At 32.8% G+C, this 21009-nt stretch overlaps 2 protein-coding genes across 2 annotated transcripts; one reads left to right on the plus strand and one right to left on the minus strand.

Moving 5' to 3' along the window:
• The first annotated feature begins 1459 nt into the window (after positions 1-1459).
• Positions 1460-2055, plus strand: LOC112737163 (uncharacterized). Its single transcript, XM_025786934.3, has 2 exons — positions 1460-1684; positions 1778-2055. Exons 1-2 carry the CDS (start codon positions 1595-1597, stop codon positions 1889-1891), a joined length of 204 nt encoding a protein of 67 aa, XP_025642719.1. The 5' UTR covers positions 1460-1594; the 3' UTR covers positions 1892-2055.
• Positions 2056-2684: 629 nt separating this feature from the next.
• Positions 2685-10010, minus strand: LOC112737162 (gamma aminobutyrate transaminase 1, mitochondrial). The gene is made up of 19 exons (XM_025786933.3): positions 9856-10010; positions 8981-9084; positions 8411-8495; positions 8181-8253; positions 7188-7285; positions 6732-6824; positions 6272-6345; positions 6145-6183; positions 5948-6036; positions 5784-5860; positions 5631-5705; positions 5265-5312; positions 5093-5176; positions 4916-5003; positions 4320-4398; positions 4134-4224; positions 3969-4047; positions 3497-3612; positions 2685-2964 (listed from the first exon to the last, which is right to left on the minus strand). The coding sequence occupies exons 1-19, from the start codon at positions 9895-9897 to the stop codon at positions 2890-2892; spliced, it is 1509 nt and encodes a 502-aa protein (XP_025642718.1). The 5' UTR covers positions 9898-10010; the 3' UTR covers positions 2685-2889.
• Between the last annotated feature and the right edge of the window lie 10999 nt (positions 10011-21009).

Genomic DNA, 21009 nt, shown 5'->3' on the forward strand with positions numbered 1-21009 from the left:
TTATGCTCAGCTTTCTCTCTTCTTAAACCGTTGGAGATTGCCACGATTTACACACAAACCACAAACACCATAATCCGTGGTAGCTTGCCACGGTTTATGTTAAAATCAGAAACCGTGGTAGCTTCCCACGGCATATGTGCGTAAGGAATTTCTATTTTGTGTATTTGAGTAAAGCTTTCACCCAATTTATTTATTTAGATAAATTGCCCATTATTTTAATTTATCTAAAACAAATATATTTCTAATCATTTTCTTAATTTTTATACATAATTACTTTTAGACACTTATGTTGGACCCGATATAATAACATATTCATTTACATACATATTTCTAAAAAGTTAACAATCTTTGGTAGGACATGTGCCCCAAAAATTCTCAACTCAACATAGATTGGATCTTGCATCCCTAACATTTAGGTTGTCTTCTATTCCTACATGTATGATGGATCACTTAGCTTGCTTGTTGTGGTTATGGAAAACCAGAACATGCCAAATGGAATGCATTGAATCTTGGCCGAACTCTACAAGTCATTATATATATATAAGTAGTATTAGTTGTAAAGAAAAAGATTAATGTTTAATCATTCAGAGAGTTTTGATACAATCAAGGTTTAGGGGCGATAGCGGAGGCTTAAGCTATCACTACACTGTCATGGTCCCCATGAACGAGTTTTTAACTTTTTATTAAAATAAATAGAATCATGTATATACTAAAAATCGATAACAAAATTTATTATTAGTATAAAATATATATATATATATATATATATATATATTAAAATATAAATATATAGTAATTGATTTTTAATGTATGTATAATATTTTTTAATAAGTATATAAAAATTTTAATTATCAAAATATTAAAAAAAAACGTTGGCTCCAAAAATACTCATGTGATGTCTATAAATTAGATTCACATGTGCATTTTTGGAATCAAATTTTTATGTGCATACTTTAAAAATTAAAATATTTATATATTTTAAAAAAAAATTAAAAAATCATCACAATTTATTATTTTTATTTATCAATTAATTATTAATATTTAAAAATATGAATTAAAATATATTTTTTAATTATTAGACTAAAAAAATTAGGTTAATAATTAAAAATAATAATAAAAAATAATCATCACAAACAATAAATTCTGATGGTCTTTTAGTAATTTTTATTTTAATTAAAAAAACTTGCATAATTGTATATAATCAATAATAACCCACTTTTTATGAAGAAAGAAAAGAAAACTGCTTTTTAGTGGTCAAAATACCTGCCTAAAAACTAAAGTTTCCACGGTCAATTCTGAAATAATGATTATTCTTTTGTGGAAATTAAAATCAATAATTTTGTAAACAGGTAATAGCAGGTTGCCGGTTGAAACCAGAGTTATTGGTGAAGGACTAGAGTTTGAGTTTGAGTAAGGGTGTATAGTAGAAGCATGCCTTATCATATCATATCCAATGCCTTCTCTTTAGTTCACTAACTCCTGTCTTCACTCTTCACTCTTCAGTTCATAAACAAAAAGAGAAAGGAACACCCAAAAAAAAAAAAAAGAAAATAAAATAGAGATTATACCATATATCATATAAATGATATAAGATATGGATATGCAAATTGCGCTGCCTGTTATTGGAATTGTTGCTGCTGCAGCTGTGACCTTCTATGCTGTAAGCTTCTCTGAGATTAGAGAGGTAACATATATAAATCAAAACTCCATTGTTCTATTTCTCTAATTTGTTTCTTTTCACAATAAAGTTTAATTTACAAATGCTCAATTGGAACAGAAATCATTTAGAGAGTTGGATGAATCTGAATCCGAAAATGGAGGCTATAAGCCAACACCAAGCTCTAGAGAGAGGAGAGCTAGAAGACAAGCTAACAAAAATTCCAAACCCTAGCTTAATTAGTATTACATAATCCTTACTTTGCTGCCAATTGCAGGTTTACGCCACCGTCTTTTATTATTATAATGGGATGATGATGAACTTGTCGATTGTTTGGTTGCCTTTCATTTTCAATTTCGTGTTTCACTACATAATATTAATTGCTATTTAATATTTAATATGATGCTTCAACAGCAATGAACCCCAAGTTTAGGTTTGCCGGAAAATCAAAAGCACCGTGTTCGTGGTTTTATAATTTTATTCGATGAGATATGTTTAAGTAATGAATATTGAATAACAGAGTTTGTGTGATTTTTAATAATATTGGACTTCAAACTTTGCTGGAATTGGATAAGGAGGTGTGCTCAACTGCTCATACTCGTAGTAGGTGCAGACTAAATTTAAATTAAAGTTTCATAGTAGGTGCATTTCGTATTCAAATATACGATGGATTTGGATTTCATATTGGAGTCAACACTCTCCGCCCATGTAATAACCCAATTTGAACTTCTCTTTTCATTTTCTCAAGCAAAAAAATAAAAAAAAGAGTAATATAAAATATTTGATGGTCACTTTTAAACAATTTAGGGAAGAAATTTACGTTTATTTTTTTTTTATATATTGGGTCCCGTTTGGTGAATAATATCCAGGATATCGGCCATTTTTGTGTAATGGGAATTGGTTAAAGAAGAATACGTAAGGGGCGTATTCACTTTTGTTGGATATGAAGCAACACGCAGGAGGTGAATTGCAGGTTTTAATTTTTTAAATGTCTCTGTAAAACTCCATTTAAGCCCATTAACATGCATTTCACAGAAATTAGAATCATATGAAAATTAATCTGCGGCAATCTACTGACATTTACAATAGCTAGAAGGTTCACGCAGTTTTATCGAGTGTTGTGTGTCCAAAGTGTCATAATACACAATTCCTCTTCAAACTATTATTTTTCTATTTTGTTTGAAGGTAGCATAATTTATTTACTATGGCATCTTCTGCCGAGCAACTTTGAGCTACTTCCGCTGAGACTTGAGCTCTTTCACCCTCTCTTCCGTACCTTTTAGGGCTTTCCCATAAATGCTTATTAACTGAGGGAAAACAAAAATATGCAATCTCAGACTTGGTAATCAAATACTATTTTAACTTTGAAATGCAGGCTGCAGTTACAGCAACATATGCCATGAAATAATGAACATGATAAACACGACAGATCAAATGCATTGACAATTCATATTTATTCGTCAACGATGAAGCAAAAAACACAAAGTAGTACACAACTGCACACGACTCATGAGGTTTCTGGCTTTTGAGTAGTCACTCAGAACCATTTAATAGAATGTTAACCTATTGTGAATGCTTGTTAGCTAAGCTATTTGTGTTTAAAAGACTTTTTTTTGGGGGGGGGGGGGGGCAGCTGATTTTTGGGTAATTACCATCAATTAGTGATGAAGTCTCTAAGATAATTGAGAAGTGTGTTTATAGTAGATGTATGATTCCCGCTGATTTACACTGCCATAGTGATGTTTTGGGTAGATATATGATTTCCTTTTATTGTCCAATATGAGAAAACTTTATGTATATTAAATTGGCAGAAACACAAGGAAAGGTAATTTAAGTTACCTCATCAACTTCTTCAGGAGAAATGATGAACGGTGGAGACATCATAATGTTATCCCCAGCTACACGAACTAACATACCATGCTTCTCACATTGTGCTCCAAAATAGGCACCAATCCCTGTAACAAACATCATTATGTCACAACAAATTATAGAAAATATGACACATCTACATAGAATCAGCATGACTTGTCCCTCCTATGTCACCATCGAACTGATACATCACTGTTAGAGGAAAACAAAGTAGCCAAGATGTAGTCTTGTCCAATCCGAGTATAAATAATACCTTCTGTTCTTCATAGGTCTATTTTAAAATGTTTCACAAAGATTACTTAGCACAATTAAAGGATGACGATATAATACATAAGTATGGCACTGAAATTACTGAAAGATGACCAAACGGGATTTAAAATAGCCGGAGCCAAATATCTGAAGCGATCTAGAAGGTAGGATAAAAATAAGGATAGAAACTTGCCCCATTCAGGAGGAAATGGATCATTAGGTGACTTGTTGTCTGTGAACTCGGTACCCAAAATTAAGCCAGTTCCTCGGATCTGTAGTAACAGAAAAGTTATGCTTGTCATATATTTATATTGATGTTGACCACAAACTAAAAATTACCCAGCAAAATAATAAATACCTCTCCAACGATAGGACTGTCAGCAAAAGCTTTTACACCATCTTGGAACCTTGGGGAGATATTTGCCACCTTCTCGACAATATTTCTTTCTCTGCGAAGATGAGCAATGATCATATGACATCGCCAAATATTAATCAATGAAAGATGATCAAATAGGATTCAAAAGCAGGAAATAACAGGACACACTTGTAGATCTTCAGTGCTTCAATTGCAACAGCACAGGATACAGGGTGTCCAGAGTAAGTAAACCCATGGGAAAATGAACCTAGAATAAGTAAACATCTGTTAAGAGATACTAAGCCAACTAGCCAAGAGAATTAATAAAGAACTAATAATGAATGAATAATTAACAATAGGGTAAATTATATTTTTTGTCCCTGAAGTTTGACAAAAGTTTCAAAAATACCCCTAAGTTTTATTTTGTTTCAATTTTGTCCCAGAAGTTTTCAATTTGCATCAAATATACCCCTGACGGCTAATTTTTCAAAACATTTAAGACCAATTCAACAACAATTTCATAAGAACAACCCTCAACACAAGCAAATCAAGCATAATTTTTATGCATTATTGTTAGATTGGTCTTAAATTTTTTGAGAATTTAGCCGTCGAGGGTATATTTGATGCAAATCGAAAACTTTTGGGACAAAATTGAAACAAAATAAAACTTAGGGGTATTTTTAAAACTTTTGCCAAATTTCAGGGACAAAAAGTATACTTTACCCTTAACAATAAAGAAAAGTTCATTTCAAAACATGTAACGAATAATGAATGAACCACCATACCAAGCTTGTTGCTCTGTGAGTGTATAACTTCTGAAACTTCTGGACTCACAAGAACTGCTCCAATTGGCAAATATGCAGACGAGAGTGCCTAGAAGTTAACATAACATGGAGCACATTAAATACACACAAAAAGAAGGAACCAGTAAAACTGTACCTACAGCTGTTTCATACTCATACCTTTGCTAAGGAGACAAGATCGGGCTTGATGCCATACTTGTCACATCCATACATTGTTCCAAGTCTTCCAAAGGCACAGATCACCTTCAAAAGAAACACACAATACAAGCCTTCCATTGTTGTAAATTCCACAAAAGGATCCATTTTGTAACTGTTATGAAGAAAGAAGTACCTCATCAGCAATAAAAAGAATGTCATACTTCTTGACAACAGCTTGGATCTGCATATGAGTAAATGCTATCAGGTATAAGCCAGTATAAAGTTAAGACATGCATCAATTTTCTGGTCCTTTTGAAAGCTTAGAAAGGTTGTAGGATAAAAGTCACAGGCGTAGTGGTGTCAGTAGTAGCATTCTAAATTCGAAAGATTGCAACATTATGAGCTCCTATAATTGATGAATTGGTGTTTTGTGATTGGGAATGCAAATGAAGATGCATAATCAGCAAAAGCACATAGATGAAGGCTAGCAAATTCTTTGGCACTCAGCTTGAAAATGTGGAATTCTAACATGTATGAAGCAATGATGATAATAAGATACCTTTTCGAAATAAGTTGCAGGTGGAGGTATTACACCTCCTGCCCCCATAACTGGCTCAGCAATAAATGCAGCAATCTGTAATAAAAGGACATATAAGTTGGTACAAAGTCAATGTTCAAGTAGTAGAAAAAATTTGGTATATGGAAGTATTACTGTATCTGGTCCCTCTTTCAGAATTAGCTCCTCTAGATTTTTGGCTAATCTGGTTGAAAACTCTTCCTCTGTCTCACCTGAGATGTTCATAAGCATGGATAATATGTATTCCTTATAACAAATGTCTAAACTATTATTCCCAACAGGTCCATACAAATAACAACCTGGAAGATGAAACCGCCAGTAATGTGGACAATCAGTGTGTAAGACAAAAGGAGCAGGCAGATCAAATTTTTGATGCAGAGCTGGAAGTCTGAAATACACATTTCCAAGCTAATTGATTAGATAAAATATTTTTTCAATTTTTCACATATAAAAGGTCTATTATGTTTAAGAAATAAAAATAAAAAGTTCTGCATACCCAGAAAGACTGGCTGCTATCAATGTTGAACCATGATACCTGTTAGAGTGTACAGTACATGAGCTATTTTTTCAGGTTTGCTAGAGGAAAAAAAAATTGATTGAGATTGTTGAGATGTCATGCGTACGATTTAGCACGAGCTATGAATTTCTTTTTATTTGGTCTTCCAAGTGCGTTGTTATAATACCATACAAGTTTCACCTGCAAAAGTCAAATATAGAATAGTGCTATTTTTTTTCTCTCTAAATTATAATATATAATTCAGCAATATGTTAACATGACACTTTTTAACTCCCCCTACATGTTATTTTTTCATCTTTGCTTAAAACCTTGTTTTATAGATCCAAATTTATCTGAAGAATCACAGCTGCTATTAAGAACATATTTGATTGTAGTTTATTTTGTTTTAGGTGCCTGCACCTAAAACTTGGTCCATATTTGCCATCTTGGCATGTTCATCATATGTAGCTACTTCTTGATATTTTGTATAGATATACTATATGCATTGTAGATAACTATCTAACTTAAAATTGAATGAAAATTAACAGAAGATAATGAGACTAAAGTGGATAAAGAATCTTACAAACCTGAGTGTCATTTGCTTCTGATCCACTATTAACAAAAAAAGCTTTAGCCATCTTTCTGGCTGTGAACGTTTCTAGGAGGTCCTTGGCTAGATCCTGTATGTTGAAAAATATATTAATGAAGAACCAAAGATGAAAAGTCAAGTGTCAATATCACAAAAAGCTATTTTATTTTTTGTGGCCACGACAGGCATATTTAAGGTAATTGATAATACTAATGAGTACACTTAGGATTAGCTTAAACAGTATCACCCCCCTTCAACCCCACCAAAAACTCGGCACCTTTAAGATGTTATAAAGTAAATGTGTTGAACCCCAATTTTCTTTCTTCCTATTTTGAGTAGAACGGAAGAAGTAAAAAAAGGAAGTGTATAATGACAAAGTAAACTATAAATAAGAAAAGTTATAAACAGGCATAAGATTATGTGTAGAATATATATAGGATAACAATAAGGATACCAGAGAGGGTTTTGTAGTCCGATTCCAAAAGGAATGGTAAAATGGCAATTTGTTCAGTTGTGCAGTGGCAGCTTCAACTAGACGTGGCTCATTCCCCCCTGCACAAACATAAAAAACCGTTTTTTCTTTTTCAAAAGAAAATAATAAATCATTACATCAGGTGTAATTGCACATGTGAAATATACCATACAATTATGAGTATCTGAATATATTTCAAACACCATGTCTAAAAGATATTTAAGCATGATCTGATTTCTTCAAAAAAATAAAAAAGCTTTTCCATAAAAAAGAGTCTCTGGTTCCAATGGCTCTACAAGTTTGTCAAATATCCCTAGAAGGGTACAATTCATAGATAGCAACAGCAGTAGAAACAAAAAGAACCATTTATAAAACAGAATACTTCGGAAAAATGAAGTGCCTAGGCTTGCAGATTGATTTCTATTCTAGAATATGGATTTTGATATTTAGGCACATAATAACTATATACTGGGGGAAAACCAAACAAATATAACCACAATTCAACCATGCCTCCATCAAAAAATTCAATACTCCACTTCAAGAACTAAGAAATCAATTCTTCAAATTAATAAGCTCAATTTCTATCACTGTTAATCTACTAGAATTTTATGTCCAGGACAGCCAGAAAACATTGTCGCAACTTCTCCGACCACCACGGATAAAAAAAAATTCTAAATTCAAATGGGGGGAAGAAGGTCCTTGAGCAACTAAGAAGTGACATGGCAGTTGGTTGAAGGGAAAGGATAACACGATTCCTTCAAAAGATGGATTAACAATTATGACGATGAACCAAGTATTAGAATTGAATGGGCCTAATTCACCCCAAAAGCTAGCTCAGAGGTGAGAAATACCTCACGCTAATAAACGCTCTAGAGACCATATCCTTGAGGAATACTTGTAATTCCAAGAGATAAACATAATGAATAACAAGTGAGATATCAAAGAAACGGGGAGATAAAAACATATGTAAAATACCTAGAGCTGTGCACCATAGACCAGCAAGTGAGTCAAGATACTTCTTCCCATTAATGTCATATACATAGCTTCCCTGTCTCCATTGATCAGGTAAGTTACATAGTTGAAGAATTAGTCATCTTTAAATAAAACTAAAGCAATTGTTTATCTGATGCAATATGTTGGCTCAAGGTTGTTGCAAAAAGAAAGCAAAAAATGCAACAAAAAACAGAAGTACCAAGGAAGCTCACCTCTGACTTGTCTATAACCAAAGGATTCACATCAGTTGTCTGCCACCCAGCTGTGAAAGGCGCAAGCATATCATGGCCCTTGAACCTGAGAAAATCAAAGCACTAAACAGGATGTACACATGTCGACCATATCATTCTCGAGTTTTACACTTACAGTGATATTCCATTGTTTTCTTCAAACATGGATTTTCAACTGAGTTTACGTGTTTGACTAATAATTATTATAAGCGCAAACAAACTCAAAGTAGAAAAGGAATGAGACAAGAAAGTGATGCATTTATTTATCTAAATGATGTTATAAACTTTAGCCTGTGGGTGTCCAGATAACACCATCATCTGGATAGTAAAAATGGCAATTATCATGTTGCTTAAGCTTAAACACTAACACCCTATTGTTTAATTTCCAAAATTAAATTTTAAAACCAAAAATAAGAAAAATAAATTAATGTGCTATCCATATCAAAAGCACTGTAACAATGTAGTTACATGCAACAGAAGTTATGATCAATATTTAGAAACACACATCAGAACATCGCCATAGACTTGTACTAACATAGAAGAACCATATACCGTGCATCATTAGTGGTGTTGTCTGTTGCCAAAGAAGAGCTTGTACTGTTTGATCGAGACCATAAGGCAATCTTAAGAAGATTTTCATGCAAACTTCTGGAAACCTAATGAAGATTTAAAGATAGACATCATTGACATATGACATGTGAAAGGTTCAAATAAAAAACAGGGTAGCCTTTGGACCACCACATTCATAAACATCAAACATTCAAGCAGAACCAATAAATTAGTAAAGGGTTTTATGTGTTCAAAAAATTAAACTTAATAATAAATTATAAAACAGGAAATTATATTAACTCTTCCGATTCCAACTATTGCCAACGGTCAACAAAAATTTACTCTGGCTACCTAAAACTTCAGTTAAATCTCGGTTACTCTAAATAAGATACAGAGTCCGAAACATTATCAGCAACTTAGACCGTAGTGATTAAGCAGCATCAACAGCTTAAACCGCAGTGATTAATAATTTAATATACGTGTCAGTGATACGATAAACGAGCTTTTCATTTTGACTGAAAAAGAATGCTAGTTTGTTGTTATACACTTGCATTGGACGATAAGCGCGACGAATCCGAATCCGAATCCAAATACAAATCCAAATGCTAAGACTACAATAATATATAGCAAAGGAATCCAAGAAAGTATGATACGAAAAGGAAAAGTCAAAGTGAAGAAGAAATGAAAAGCGGTTTCAAAATTCACGAATCATCATCATCATCATCATCATCAAGGTAACGTAGATGTTCACTTCGATTTTGCAACTACGAAAACAATTCAGAAACCTTGAAAACGGAATCACCAGCAGATTAACCAATAAATAAATGAAAATAAGTTATGAAAACAGGTATTGAAACTATAATGGATAACATGCGTGCCTGCGCTGTGAGTGTGGTGGATCGGAAGAGCCTGTTCATCATCACCAACGAGAGAGAGAGAGAGAGAGAGAGAGATTGCTTAGTGAAAATGGAACTGAAATTGAAAACTGTTAGCAGTGTTGTTAAGCATCCAAAATCCAAATTTGTAATGATTATAGTGATTTCGCTCCTTGGTGGGTCCCAAAACGACAACCAGAGTAATAATCTATTGTAATTATTTATTAATTTTGTTAAAAGGAGTGTTAGGGGCAATAACTTTTGTGATTTGTAACTATCAAATAGTCATTAATGATAATTTTAATGGTATGAGATTGATGTAAAATTTCATCCAATAGTTTATTTTTCTTTGCTGATTACTGGTTAGAATTTGATAAAATTACTGGTTTCTAAACTTTTCCTTTTGTTAATTCATCCCTAAATACTAAGAGAAATAATAATTAAATTAAAGGTTAAGAACACGTCTCAAAATTAGAATTAATAATAATATTTATTTTTTTTAATAAATATATTAAAAAAAAAATTTTATATATTTTTAATAAAAACTTATAAATTAATAATTTTAATATATATTTTTAAAATTAATTATATTAGGTATATATTAAAATTAATTATCAAAATCAGTTATCAATATAAATATAAATATATGTTAGAATATAAATATATATTAAAAATAAATTAAATTATATATATTTATATATAAATATATTAATAATTAATTTTAGTGTTAGAATATTTTTTTTTGTTTTAAAACATGTGATCTAAATTTTTTGAGGTAAAACAAATTAAAAGTAGTCACCAAAAAAAAACAAATTAAAAGTTGGCAGACTTGGCACTCACCGGATTTGTATCACATCTTTGAAATTGATGAAGTTTGTCTTTAACGCTTGATGGTTCTGATTCAGCATTCATTTCATGCTAATCCTAGTCATAGGCAATGAAAGATCATTTAAAATGATTTTAAAACATATACAAATTTTATGTTTTTAATAAATCTTTTATAAATAAAATAAAAAAATCAACAACTTTTACTAACAATAATAGTATTAAATTATTGAGAGAGTTTTAAATGTGTCAAAAATACGGATGTTTCAGTTAAAATAACTGTTGATCTAAATTATAAAAAATATATATAATATATATTAATTAAAATTAATGATTAAAACAACTGAAATACCGATATTTCTAGTACACTAAAAATCTTTCCTAAACTATTATTAATATATATACACTTAAGACATGTTATGTTATTTGTTATTATTATTAGTTTGTAGCCATGGACAGTATCCTAGGCCGGCACCCTCGGCTGATATGAGTCCATCTAGTGTGTGTTACCATTGCCTAAGAATAAAATAGATTTATTTATACGGATTGTTCATGAATCACATGAAGTGTAGCAGTGTAGATATTTATAAAACTTTTGACTTTATGATAATTTAATTATTTACTTACTCACTTGACCTTTTTCAGAGAAAGTAGGAATTGCGTACGCAAGGATTCAGCCATGTCTAAGTGGAGGTGGACCGCAATGGAGAAGGCGGGTGTGTCCTAATTCCTAAAGCGATAACGATAAGTGCTATGACCCACAATTTACATCAGCTGTTGTTAATTGTTGAATAAGTGAATCAACACTAACATTTTATTTGTTTTTTATTTCTAACTTTTAAATTGAACATAATCCCTTATACAATAAAAAATTATAACTCAATTTAAATACTCATGATAAATTATATCTTGCCTTTAATTGTTATTCATTTGTAGTTTCTAATAACGAAATTAATGACCATAAGTCCATAATTATTAATTCAATAACCAAATCGCCATAGCATCGGCTAAAACTTAAAAAAAGCTTAAAAAAATAGATGGCCAAAATTAATTTTTTTTATCTTTAAAATTTAGTAAAATTTTTTAAAATATTCTTAAGTTTTATTTTGTTTCAATTTTATTCCAAAAAAATTTTATTTGCATCGAATATATCTCTGATAACTAAATTTTCAAAAATTGTAAAGCCAATCCAACAAAAATACATGAAAATTATACTTGATTTACTTGTATTAAAGGTTGTTCTTATAAAATTGTTGTTAAATTGGTTCTATATTTTTTGAAAAATTAGCGGCTAGGATATAGTTGATGCAAATAAAAAACTTCTAAGACAAAATTAAAACAAAATAAAATTTAAGGGTATTTTTAAAACTTTTACCAAATTTCAAGAACAAAAAATATACTTTACCCAAAATAGATTTATGAATAATGAGATTATATATAATAAATACAAGATACAACATATATATAAAAAGAGTAAAGTATCGTTTTTATCCCTAACGTTTAGGGTAAGTCTCAAAGTTGTCTCCAACGTTTAAATCGTTCTATTTAAGCCCCTAATGTTTCAAAATTGACTCAATGTTGTTCTGCTGTTAGAGATTTGTTAACTGAATTGACGGCAGGACAAAATTGAGACGATTTTGAAACGTTATGGACTTAAATAGGATGAAAACGATACATAGAAATAAATTTTAATTTTATCTTTCAATAATATCAATTTTTTACGGTACATAGTTATTCAATTATTTTTTAATTACATCTAAGTAATTTACACTTAATCACATTACTTTTATTCTAAATAACTTTATTTTTTTATAATTTTACTCTTAAAGATTTTATTTATCATAAAATATTTGTAGAATGACTAGTACATAAACTTGTGAAAAAAAAATGATATAAATACAATAAAATAATGTGATTCTTGTCATTCTTCAAACATTTCATTATGAGTAAAATTATAAAAAAATTAAATTTATTTAGAATGAAAGTAATGTGATTAAGTATAATTTACTTAGATGTGATTAAAAAATAATTGAATAACTATGTACCGTAAAAGATTGATATTATTGAATGATAAAATTAAAATTTATTTGTGTATCATTTTTTCTAATGTTTTCGTCTTAAGTTCCTAACATTTCAAAATCGTCTCAATTTTGTCCCCTCCCTCCCCCGTCAATTCTGTTAATATATCTCTAATGGCAGAACAACATTGAGTCAATTTTAAAACGTTAGAGACTTAAATAAGACGATTTAAACATTAAGAATAATTTTGGAACTTACCCCAAATGTTGAGAACAAATAGGAATGATAAACTATTTTATCATAGTAAATCCTTATTGGTTTCTAACTATTTTATATATTATTGTCTAATAAAAATTCTACAAAATATGTCACGTCAGTCGTCAAAAGACACATAGCAGAACCTGAGTAGAGGAGAAAAAACATGTCAACAAAATGAGTTAATAGTCTTGTTAACGTTAGAGGGATAAATAGGAGTGATAAACGAATTAGTTTATCCAGCTAAAAATTCGCTATTTGGCAGCCCGGCTTATCTCGCTCCTTCTAATAGTAGATTGGCAGGCCAAACTCGCCTTTTTTTTTTTTTAACTATTAAATATTATATATATATAATTTCATAAATATTTTAATAAATTTATAATTTTTAAAGACAAATAAATTATAACTTCTAAATTCACAAACACTAAAATATTTATATTTCTAAATATCTAATAAACATAATTATTAACCAAATTTTTTGAAGCAAAATCATAGTATGGCGGGAAAGTCCGCCCCGCTCCGCCGAAATCCGCCAAAACCAATGGGTTAGACGGTGCGAGTTAAGCGGACTTTTTTATTATAGCAGTCTAAAATTTCTAATTCGACTCGCCTTTTTTAGTGAGTTATGCAGGCCGGCCCAATAAATTTTGGCTCATTTGCCATCCCTTGTAACAGGTTAACATGCGGGTCAACATCCAAAACGGGGTCGCAATACGGGTCATCGGCACGTGCTTTAATGAGGACCGATGATTTGAAATTATATCGAATGGTAGAGATGCTGTACGATGAGAAATGTTAATCTTCAAATGGATCCAATAGAGGAAAACGAATATGAAGATGAGATGGAAGCAACCGGCTTTGTTAGACTCGAAACAACGAGACGAGTACAATAATGTGGTTATTTGTGCAAAAAGACATCGAAAAGATGACCGAAAAAGGTAAAAAAAATCGCGAATGAAGATGTAGTGGGTGGCTTGACAACGACAGCACCTTCAAACAGCACCTGCGGAGGGTGGAGTTGGTCGCGTTCAACTCAAAACTATGGTACGATCGATGATGGATAAAAATATTGGCAACTAATTTAAAATGTGACTGGAAGAAGCATGGCTTAGAGGCAGATATGGAGCTTCTGGCAGCACGTCCAACAAAGTATGATAGTGAGGTTTGATATGTGAAACTCAGAACGTCATGAAGAATCAAAATATGTGGTCTATGACAAAAGATATTGTCAAAGAGGTGATCAAAAAAAGGAAAGAAAAAGACAACAGAAAAAAAATTGCTTTCATTCCAGAGATAAAAAACAACTCGAGAAACTTAACGAGGATAACATGACCCTAATACTATGTTAGAATTCAAGAAAGGATACTAAAAAAATAATTTTTTTTATGTTGAAATTATATGTAATGAATATAAGATACAACATATATATATATAGAGAGAGAAATTACCATCATAAATATTTACTAGCTAACTACTAACTCCCAACTAAGTTACACAGCATATATTTTTATAGTTTTATAAATTATTATCTACATTTTATATTTATAAAATTTGTATACCTCTTAAATATTTGCGTACTTGAGCATTATAATGTTATATCCTACTTAGTATCAGCTCATCAATCTCACCTACAACTATTAAAGAGTTTCTAACAAAGAACTCTTTTATTAGTTTTATAACTTAGAGTTATCACTTCAATTTGATTACGTTGTTATGGTAAATTTTAGAAGGTTAGATTTAACGGTATTTGTATAGTTTTTTAGAATATTTGAAAATGTTCTAGATAGTTTCGGAACGTTCTAGAATGTCCAAGAAGGTCCCGAAATATCCTAAAAAATTCTAGAAGACTCTGGAAGGTCATAGAATATTCTAGAAGAATGTGGATGTATATATGAGTATGAAGAGTAGTATAGAAGAATCTAAAAGTATTTAGAAAATTGTGGTAGGATAGATACTTGTACTGAAGGTTCTAGATGATCAATCTGGACTGTTAATTACATTTAATTCTAACCATCCATTGAGGAGGTGGATGGCTATAAATAGGAGTGAGAGTAAGATTTTAGTGTGTGTGAGTCAATTATAAACAAACACTTGAGTAATAAAGAGTCTTTCCACCAAAGCTTCATTTCTCTTGTGTTCTCTTGTGTTCTTAGCTTTCTTGTTAAGTATTGAGGGTTAGGCTGACTTGGTCTTAGCTCAAGAGGTTGTGTAACATCCCAACTTTTTGAATCAAGTCATTTTTTTTATAACTAATTAATTAATTAAAATGGTAATGATTTAAGATTTGAATTTAAAATTAAACATATGAAAACACTAGTGGTAGTAAATCTCTAACCGACAATAAACAACCTTTTAAAATATAGTCATAATTAATTCTACATTTATTAGATTTGAATGATATTTAGTTATATGAAAAGATAAGAATACTAGCTCTATTCCTTAAATTCAGTATAAAATCAAATTCAAATTAAATTAGGTAGATAAATCTGTTACAAGTTCATAGTAGAAAATCGCACTCTTATCAGCCAGCCTGATATACTAACAATATTTTGGGAATATCTCAAGATTTGGTTATCCGATTGACTTCTTTTAAGATTTGTTTTAAAGCTAATTCAATTCTCTATAAATTTGTCTCTAATAGTTATTTCCAAATTCCAAATGTAGAAAACATTATAGGGTTCACAAAGTGACAATTCAGATTGAATATTTCACCTAAATACCTCCTAACAAAATCTGCACATACCTAAGAGCTATTTGATCCTTCCTTTCTCAATCTATTCTCTTTTTCTATACAAAACATTCTAGTATACACAAAGTCTAGCCATAAAACAAGTCTCTCTTTACCAACAAACCGCATCTATTTGCATCAGAATACCTAGTGAAACTTCACTTGAGGTAGGGATTTTATGCTAATTTTTATGTCATATATAGATGTTAGCATTATATGTCATGATATAATGTCTCTTTCCTTCATACGCATTATGCATTATAATAAAAAAATCTTATGTGCATAAAGAATTGAGGGAATGATCCTTCGGTAAGGGAAGGTGACCCCCAAAGACAAGATAATCGAGATGATCCTTCGGTAAGGGAAGGTGATCGGCAAACTTTTGGGAATCTTCGGTAAGGGAAGGAGACTCTCATCAATTTTATATAATAAGATATCTTTGTTGATATAACTCTTTTCTTGTGTATGTCTAAATAACCTTGATTGTAAATTAAACTGAGAGAATGATCCTTCGGTAAGGGAAGGTGAACCCAAAGACAAGATATCGATATGATCCTTCGATAAGGGAAGGTGATCGCCAAAACATTTGGGATAAGAACCTTCGGTAAGGGAAGAGGACTCCCACCTTTTATACCGGTTTGAGCTCAATACCTTCCATAAAAGCTACGAGAAAAAGTAATGAAAAGTGCAATGAAAAGTGTGATCATGATTGTTCTTCTTTTATTTATTTTTTTTCATTTATGATTATGTTTATTATTGCATTCAAAGATCCTTCTTTTTTCCAAAGTTCCTTTTTGTATGATGTATGATATTGTTTAAGATTTTTATTTTATTCAGATCTATCCTGTTTGACTTATCTATGGCAATGTTACTATTTTTCTCTTATTTATTATTTATTTTGTCTTGCTTTATGGCCTATGAGAACATCATACCAAGGTTTATGAGTTTACCTTTATATGTTTTAACGCTATAGGTATTTTGTATGCATCACATATGTCATAACATAAGTAAATGAGAAGCATCTAAAAGTCACACCACTCTGACTAACAAGGACTTTTGAAAATAATAATTGAACAACATTGCATTATCACTGTTTTTATTTTAAAACTCGGAGTGGCTGGAGATGGATACGATGACACCATATAGATAAACTATTGAGAATCTTTTGTTTCTCACCCCTCTCTCCGTACCATCTTACACTGCTCAGTTGAGGTGAAAAGACAAGTGCGCTATTAGGAGCGAGTTATCAAGAACGTAGATACGAAACATTAAGTGTTTATCTTAAGAAGGAAGAATAGGCGATTGTTTCAGTCATATTTAAACAAATTGAGAGAATTAGGATTTCCTATATGTCTTGTTTTATCCTTATTGACTGATTGCAATTGTAACTATGATGTTTCCTTTTTTATTTGGTATGAGTAAAGCTTGTCATTGTTGTGCCTTCATAGTTTAGCACACCGATTTTTCATGTTAGTATTTTCAAATCCAATTATATTTTTCAACTAGTAACTATTCTAATAAAAACTAATTATTCAATATTTTTATCTATAAATTATTTTATATAAATATTTCACATTTGTTTTAAAAGAAAATTTTTGCAAGGTTTTGAATATCAACTACTAAATATAATCCAAATAAAGCTTAACTCAATTTAAAAGTATTAGGGTGTTACAGGTTGAGTAAGTCCGAGTGCTGGCACGGTAGTGTTGGAGTGTGTCCAAGGTCCTGAAAATTTGGTATCAAAGCCTGGTTCGAGAGGGAGCACAAGTAGTTTGTGGGTATGACTTATAGTGTAACTATGGAGCATGTTGAGTCTCAAAGGGGAAGGGATACCATTCCTTTTTAATTGGAAAGCAAGAAGGTGTGCTCTTCAAGTGAGCCTATAGGTAAGAACTCTAACTTCTTAGAAAAGAGAGTTTCTATGTTGGAGAATGTTCTATCCTCTATGGATGAGCGCTTCCAAATGATAAAATATGACAAGGAGACCCTCGAGACTCATGTGTTAGGAGAACTAGATGCTTTTAAAGAAAGCATGCTCCAAATCAAAGAGAAACTTGAGAATTCCTTGAAGCTATTTGAGGAAGTTCAAGGAGGCAAAATCTCGACCGACCATTATAAGAGAGACGACAAAGATTGATCTCCCAAAGCTAAAGGAGTTCAAGGGTGTGAGGGACGCTCGAGAGGTGGAGAACTTCCTATGGCAAATGGAGAGGTACTTTAAAGGCCAAGGGGTGGTCAAAGAAGTAATAAAGGTACACACTATAGCTCTCTACTTTTCTGATAATGCTACTTTGTGGTGGAGGAGAATGTGCGTAGATATAAAAAATTGTACTTGCAACATAGCCACATAAAAAGATTTCAAAAGAGAGTTGAAAAGACAATTCTTCCCTGAGAATGTGGTCTATGAAGCAAGAAATGAGTTGAGGGAGTTGAAGCACAAGAGTACAATTAGCGACTATGTAAAGGAGTTCACTACTCTTACACTTTAAATCCCCAACTTAGCATCAGAGGATGCATTGTTCTTCTTCATTGATGGACTCCAACCTTGGGCAAAGCAATAACTATAAAGAAGGAATGTTAAGGATGTCAATGAGGTCATCGTGGTGGCTGAATCACTCACTGAGTATCATAGGGGAGACTCTAAACCCAAGTCTTCCTCCAAACATAGTTCTACTAAAGGTGGGGGAGACAAGGGAAAGAGTTTCTCAACAAAAAAAAAAAGAGTACGAGAAAAAGAAGAAGGATTTTGTGCCCAAAGGAAGATGCTTTGTGTGCAAGGGACCACATCAAATGAAGAATTGTCCCAAGCTAGGGACTCTGGCATCTATCACTGAGGAACGAGAGGCTCAAACTCAAGTAAATGAGTGTGTTGGATCTATCCAACTCATAAATGCTGTGAAGGACAAAGAAGCAAGCACTGGATAAAAGAAAAGCTTGATGTATGTCAAGGCCTTTATCAATAAAAAATCCGCCATGGCTATGATCGACACAGGTGCTACACATAACTTCATCACGCCTGATAAAGCAAAGAGGCTTGGGTTGAAGATCACCGAAAAGAATGGCTGGTTCAAACCCGTGAATACCAAGGGTGAACCTCTTAAGGGAGTAGCAAAATGGGTTGAGATGACTCTTGGTTCTTGGAAGAGTCTTGTGGATTTCTCAATAGCACCCATGGACGATTTCAAAATAGTCATCAGGCTCGATTTGCAAAGAAAGGTAAATATAATACCTATGCCATACTACGACATAGTATGCGTCATGGAGAAAGGGTCTCCATGCATGGTCCCTACAGTCTCTAAAGTTGGAGGACCACCGATGCTCTCTGCTATACAACTCAAGAAAGGGTTCAAGAAGAGAGAGATTACATATTTGGCTCTATTGCAAGAGGAGTCAATATCTGAAAGAGAAGACGTTCCTCCCGAAATCAAAGAAGTCCTTGAAGAAAATAAGGACGTGATGCCTCCTGAGTTGCCAAAATAACTACCACCTAAGAGGAAGGTGGACCACAAGATTGAATTGGAGTCAGGAGTAAAGCCGCCTGCCTCAACATCTTATAGGATGGCACCGCCAGAACTTGAGGAGTTGAAGAAGCAACTCAAGGATTTGCTAGATGTTGGGTTCATCTGTCCATCAAAGGTATCGTATGGCGCACCGGTCTTTTTCCAAAAGAAACATGATGGTTTGTTGAGACTATGTATCGACTATCGAGTACTTAACAAGGTAACCATCAAGAACAAATAACCTATTCCTTTGATAGCCGATTTGTTTGATCAACTTGGTAGAGCCAAGTGGTTCTCAAAGCTGGATTTGAGGTCAGGATATCACCAAGTGAAGATTGCTGATGGTGATGAGCCTAAGACCATGTGTGTCACGAGGTATGGATCGCATAAGTGGTTGGTGATGCCTTTTGGCTTGACTAATGCTCCTGTGACCTTCTATACCTTGATGAATTAGATCTTTCAACCTTACCTTGATTGGTTTGTAGAGGTCTACTTGGATGATATTGCTGTCTATAGCAATACTTTGGAGGAACATGTAGAACACTTACGAATCGTGTTTAAGATCTTTCGAGAGAATAACCTATATATGAGAAGGAAAAGTGTTCTTTTGCAAGGGATAAAGTCCATTTCTTGGGACACATCATTAAAGATGGAACTCTCTGCATGGATCAAGGAAAGGTGAATTGAGGTCATTCCTTTGATTGGCTAATTACTATCGGAGGTTTATCAAGGGATACTCCGCCAAGGCTACACCATTAACTGATATTCTCAAAAAAAATCACTCTTGGGAATGGTCAAAGGAGTGTCAAAAGGCCTTTGATGAGTTGAAGGCTGCTATCACAGAAGGACCAATACTAGCACTATCCGACTACTAAAAGGTGTTTGAAGTCCACATTGATGCTTCTGACTACGCTATTGGATGGGTTCTGATGCAAGAAGGACATCCTATTGCCTTTGAGAGTCACAAGTTGAATGATACAGATAGGCGATACACTGTCAAAGAGAAGGAGATGACCGCGGTAGTGCATTGTTTGAGAACTTGGCATCACTAATTGCTTAGTTCACACTTCATCGTCAAGACAGATAATGTAGCTACAAGCTACTTCCAAACTCAGAAAAAGTTAAGCCCCAAACAAATTAGGTACAAGTCAGGCAAGACTAATGTAGTAGCAGATGCGCTAAGCCGCAAGGCTGAGTTGGCATCCATTTCTATGGTCGAAAGAGATATTGTGCATACCATCAAAGAAGGATTGCATCATGATCCATTAGCCAAGAAGTTGGTAGAGTTAGCTAGAGAAGGTAAGACCAAAAGATTTTGGCTAGAAGACGACCTTCTCTACATCAAAAGAAGAAGACTATACGTCCCTAAATGAGAAAATCTAAGAAGAAAGTTAGTGAGAGAATACCACGACACCAAGTGGGCTAGTCATCAAGGTCAGCGAAGGACCTTGGCACTCATTGAATCTTCTTATTATTGGCCTCAAACGAGAGATGAAGTGGAGAGCTATGTTAAGACTTGTCTTGTGTGCCAACAAGATAAGATTGAAAACAAGACACCAAGTGGGTTGTTGGAACCTCTGCCTCATCAGAGCGACCGTAAAAAAGTGTCTTGCTAGATTTCATCTATGCCTTACCGAAGTCCGAGGGATTTGGATCTATTATTGTGGTAGTGGATCAATTTTCAAAGTATGCTACTTTTATTCCTGCCCCTACTGACTGCATTGCAGAAGAAGCAGCACGACTATTCTTCAAGAATGTGGTGAAGTACTGGGGATTGCCTAAGAGCATCATTAGTGATCGAGATTCACGCTTCACAGGACGACTATGGAC

This window comes from Arachis hypogaea, chromosome 13 (assembly GCF_003086295.3).
Source record: "Arachis hypogaea cultivar Tifrunner chromosome 13, arahy.Tifrunner.gnm2.J5K5, whole genome shotgun sequence".
NCBI classification, from domain to species: Eukaryota; Viridiplantae; Streptophyta; class Magnoliopsida; order Fabales; family Fabaceae; genus Arachis; species Arachis hypogaea.

Excerpts from the sequence above, each read along its gene's own strand:
- LOC112737163 (XM_025786934.3), top strand. The coding sequence starts at position 1,595 with ATGGATATGCAAATTGCGCTGCCTGTTATTGGAATTGTTGCTGCTGCA. Across the intron at positions 1,685-1,777 it reads GCTTCTCTGAGATTAGAGAG|AAATCATTTAGAGAGTTGGA; the intron begins GTAACATATATA and ends CAATTGGAACAG.
- LOC112737162 (XM_025786933.3), bottom strand. The coding sequence starts at position 9,897 with ATGATGAACAGGCTCTTCCGATCCACCACACTCACAGCGCAG. Across the intron at positions 5,313-5,630 it reads CTGCAACTTATTTCGAAAAG|ATCCAAGCTGTTGTCAAGAA; the intron begins GTATCTTATTAT and ends ACTCATATGCAG. Across the intron at positions 4,399-4,915 it reads CTCACAGAGCAACAAGCTTG|GTTCATTTTCCCATGGGTTT; the intron begins GTATGGTGGTTC and ends TACTTATTCTAG.